This window comes from Cannabis sativa, chromosome 3 (genome assembly GCF_029168945.1).
Source record: "Cannabis sativa cultivar Pink pepper isolate KNU-18-1 chromosome 3, ASM2916894v1, whole genome shotgun sequence".
In the NCBI taxonomy this organism is placed as follows: domain Eukaryota; kingdom Viridiplantae; phylum Streptophyta; class Magnoliopsida; order Rosales; family Cannabaceae; genus Cannabis; species Cannabis sativa.
In genome coordinates, this window is record NC_083603.1 from 13,218,694 (window position 1) to 13,223,630 (window position 4,937).

At 33.1% G+C, this 4,937-nt stretch overlaps 1 protein-coding gene across 1 annotated transcript; it reads right to left on the reverse strand.

Annotated features, from left to right (window-relative positions):
* Positions 1-1,322: 1,322 nt before the first annotated feature.
* On the reverse strand, positions 1,323-4,123 carry LOC115709213 (large ribosomal subunit protein eL24). The gene is made up of 5 exons (XM_030637270.2): positions 3,957-4,123; positions 2,839-2,914; positions 2,583-2,684; positions 2,246-2,394; positions 1,323-1,760 (listed from the first exon to the last, which is right to left on the reverse strand). Exons 1-5 carry the CDS (start codon positions 3,965-3,967, stop codon positions 1,610-1,612), a joined length of 489 nt encoding a protein of 162 aa, XP_030493130.1. The 5' UTR covers positions 3,968-4,123; the 3' UTR covers positions 1,323-1,609.
* Positions 4,124-4,937: the final 814 nt, after the last annotated feature.

Genomic DNA, 4,937 nt, shown 5'->3' on the forward strand with positions numbered 1-4,937 from the left:
TAATATTTTCTCTGAAAAACTTTAACGAGTGAATCAAAAAAAATTAATTGATAAAAGTGTACATTCTTTAACCTGTCAACTATTTTATTTGAAATTTGGAGTTGAGAAAACCAACCTACAAAATAAAGTAAAAAAAGAAAATAGATAAGCAGATTTTCAGCTTTGTAACAACATAGTCGATTTCTTCATATTCATTTATTTATATGTATTTTAATGATTGAGATCTTTAAGTCACATACCAATTATATACCAATTATTAGGGTGATCTATATATAAGTTTATGCTATGCTAAGACACGTTTGATTTTCTATATCCTAGTTTGCCTAACTCCAATTCTAGGATACCTATCCAACTTTTTTTTACACACTTTCATTGCTTTGGTGTCAAAACTTCATCAATCCCTTTATCTTATGTAGCGTTTATGCATGTACATTTGTACCAAACAAGAGGTTGTAGCAGTCCCCTTCCTATAACATATTCACCCAAGAGACCAGTTTTTGGCCATGGTTTACATCAAAAAATAAATACTCAAAACTTTAGTACCTCTAGTTTAACATTTGAATTGCTTAATTATCAATTTCTTAACCTGTCTGGTGAGTCAGAGAACCGATGTACCACTCTTGTCAAGTTCATTTTTTTTTTTTTTCTTTTTCTTTTTTTGTGCTGGATGATGCCATTGTAGCAATTTTCAAACTTACGTTTCTGGGTGTCTTATTTTGAACGTTTTCTTCAACTTTAGGGTAAAGACCAGGTATGTGTTTTTTATGTTTGAATTGATATAATCAAAAACAAAAACAAAAAATCGCCCTTAAAAAAAAAAAAGAACAAGCCTGCAACTGTTGCCTCAGTCCAGAATTTCAATGACGAAAAGCTAGTTTTCACTGCAGATTGATGGAACATTTTCCAGGCGTTTGGCCAACATGGCAATGCTTTTTCTCACTATGAAATTATTATTGTTCGGGTATCCAAAAACATGCACCATTTTCATTGGGATTGATAATAATTTACTGGTCATGCTGACTGACTGTTTATTTTTCCCCTTATTTTCTCCATCTTCAGTGATCTTTTCAGTTAAATTTCAACCTTTTTGTCCTTTTGCATGGATTTAACTAATAACTTAAAGTTCTGACACACCAAACCACCTAAAAAGGTCTTCATACTCTAGATCCTCTCCTATCCTACCAGTAGTTGGGGCCTGAGCATTCATTACTGCAATATTACTATTCAACAAGCTGTTGTACAAGTAAAACTAAGCAAGGATGGGTAAATTGAAATTGGTGACATTGTCAGCACTAGGAATGGAACTAGTCACTAAAAACAACTTTAAACATAAAAGCCACCTTTTATATGGGATGGTGATGGTAATTGCAGCCTCTTCATCAAGGGCCAAGAAATATAAATGTACTCATCTCGCATATCCTGGAAATAAGATAACAAAAGTACAAAAAATTCCAAAACTAAAAAACCACAAAAACAAAATCTCTTTGGCCAACCTACAAAAGAAGGCCTATCAAATCCTTACAAACCATTTTTGACGTGAAACTACAAAATATCACCTATCTAGTACATAAGAGTTGTAATGAATAGACGATGAGGCAGTTACAAATGTTCAGCGCTTCCCACCACCACCACCAAGCTTTGGACCCTTCGGTGCGGCTCCCTTCGAAACGTTACCCTTGCCCTTCTGTGACTTGGCCACTACTTCAGCCTTCTTGGCTTTCTTTTCATCTTTGGTTTTCTTGATTCTTTCCTTGATCTCGCTAAACAGCACAAGGCAGAAAATATGAAAAGATTCAGTAAGCACTCCTTGATGAGAATAGTCTTATCTCATTTTTAGATAGAATAATTAATTATTCAGAATGACTATGCTAACGTGTTAGATAACAACCAAATAAAAAAATAGAACGAAACTTAAATCTTTTGATCAAATCTATTCTATTTACACAGCCTAACAAGAACCTTGTGTGATAAGAATAATGCACTAGAGAAATGTAGTAACAGTTTATAATTGTTATATAAGATGAGATTTAGAGATATGAAAATATGGCTGTTTTGATAGATTTTAATTGGCAAGAACTTGATTGAAACAACAAACTTCAAGTTCTTAAAAAAATGGAACTATTAAAAGAGAGATTCAATCCTTGCTTTTAAATTTTTTATTTTTTTGATGAACTTGCAATTATAATATGTACAAAATGGGAATATTAGAAAGTAAAAAATTAGCTCAAAAGATCAGAACACGCACCGAAGCGCAGCTTCCCTTGCGGCATCACGAACTTCTGGCTTCTCAGCTCTTCTCTTTTGGATAACCTCCAAGGTGGCACCAACAATAGACCTAGAATAAGGTTTCTTTGTGGCACGTCTCCTCTTCCTCACTGCCTCTTGGGCAATATCCTAAATATAACCCACAATCATAAACATAATCAATTGCCAACTGATCAAATCAATCAACTAGTCCCTCAATGATCCATCATTATCCCAATGGTCATTTTTAGACAAGCTTATATGGGACCATAACAAAATTCCCCTTTATAAGACAGTATCTGATGTTTCAAATTTACAACGAAGGATGCAATATCTACCTTCTTATGCTGCTTCCTGTACATGGCTGTCCAGGTCAGCTTAGATGGCTTCAGGCGATTGTGGAAGTACCTCTTGCATTTGGAATTGGCAAACAAGAACACCTGCAGATCAATGGAAAAAGTATGCTCGTTATCACACACACGAAAAAAAAATGATAGCTTCCTTCCTCAAATAAAAACAAAAAGGGAAATAAGAAAGCAGAGTAACTAGTCGACAACAAAGTTGAAGAAAGATGAAACAATTGGATTAACCCACCTGAGAATCAGAACGAATAAATCTGATGCCTCTCCCTGGGTATATCTTGGCACCACTAAACCGACAAAGTTCAGTCCTACAAGCATAAACCAAAATATTAATAAACTGCATTGAAAATTACAATACACTCTCAACTGAAAGAGCAAAAATAATATCAGGTCATTTTTTGTTTTAGGTGCAAAACAACCTAATATAATATTCTTTTCAAGTTTATTGGTCTTGGGAACTAACAATTTATCACCGTATAATAGTTGCAAGACAAAAATTATATGATTTAGATCCAATCATTTTATATTCTAGATGCAAAACAGCCTAATAATCTTTTCAAACATGTTGGTCTTGAAAGCCAACAAAACTTGATCATTGAATAATTAAGAGGACAAAAAACATATCCCATCATCAATTTTATTCTAGGTGCAGAACAAGTGAACCTTATAATTATTTTTTTTCATATATTGGTTTTGTGCTGAATACTCTAGCCTTGGAAGGTAGAAAACTAGAAAACTCTAGCAATTGCTCAGTAGGCACTCATGAGAGTCGAATCCCAGGGCTGAAGGGAGCAAACCACGCGCACTACCATTCAACAATAAACAAACCCCTCGTGTAGAACAACAAATAACTTCAAACCAAGATCTCGAAATAAGTCACATTTCAAAAGCTCTATTCAAGTAATCTTCTCTTGTTATTGCTCAAGCATCATATATACTTAAATGAATATACTATATATATATATCAGAATGTTACTGTTGACGCTGCCTTTATTCTATTAATTTTGAAAACAAATTTCTATACTTTCTGGTTGTAATACAAGATACATTAGAAATACCAATAAACATCATACCCCCAATCTTACTTTAATACTCTACATCACAATTTAAACTACCATCAGAACCCTAAAATCCCAAATGTTTAACCATATTTTAATTCACTTCCAAACTTCATTTCTCCACCACAATACCAAGTAAAATCGATAGAAGCAATACAAGTTTAACCATGAAAATGAAACTTGATCAAATTATGAAATGTAAACCATCAACTTAAATTTACGACATTTCGGAGACTATAAGCTAAATAGTCTGATATCAGATCCAAATAGCCACATAGAAATAGAGACTTACTTGAGAACCATGGCTGCTGATGTTGATAGTGATGGCGCTGCCTCCTCCTCCTCTGCCTCTGGTGCGGAAACCCTAGGAGCCCAAATATAATATAAAGCACAAGGAAGTATAGAATCGACCTCCTGAGTTTCGGAAACTACGAAGATACCACCATCACTTTGGGTAGGGCTGTAGAGTAGTTGTGGGCTTTACGGCCCCATAATTCGAGCCCTAATCGTCAATTGGGCTTTCCTGTCCCTTTTCGGTCCCAAGTAATCTATTTCCATGGCCCGTTTTAATGAAACAAAAAAGGAACTTTTTATTTTTGAAGTAAAAAAAATTAGGGAAATTTACATGTTATACTAACTTTTGCTATTCTTTTACAAAAATACTGTCAGGCGATATTTTTTTACATTTTTACTGTATTTTTTTATAAGTTTCATACTGCAGTATACTGGGTTAAGTTTTCACTGGTGTTCTACTGGTGTTTTACTGGTGTTCTACTGTTATTTTGAGTTGTTCTGCTTTGTGTTTTACTGGTATTTTATAAAAACACAGTATTTTTGAAAAGATTTTCGTGTGACAGTATTTTTATAAAAGTTAACCCAAATTTCAGTATTTTTGTAAGTTCCCCAAAAAATTACGGAAATTTACACGGTGTTTCTCAAGTTTTTTATAATTTGACTGTTATACGTATAAAATTATGTTTTTACTGCCATATTGTATACTGCATTTTTTATTAAAAAAAATGTTCCATTTTGTTAAAACGTGACAATTCAAGGTTTATTCTAACCAATTTAATTATATTTTAAGTTTATGAAAAGTGTTGATTTGATTCGGCATGTCATTTTGTAACAGTTTTTTTTTACTTAAAATTGATGATGAAAAATTAAAATACTTTCTAATACATGTTCTTATTTGTGTTTTTCATCTATTTTAAAGAAAAAATAGACAAAGCTGGTGTGATCTCCTTCTTCCCAAAAAAAATATGTGTGTTAATAT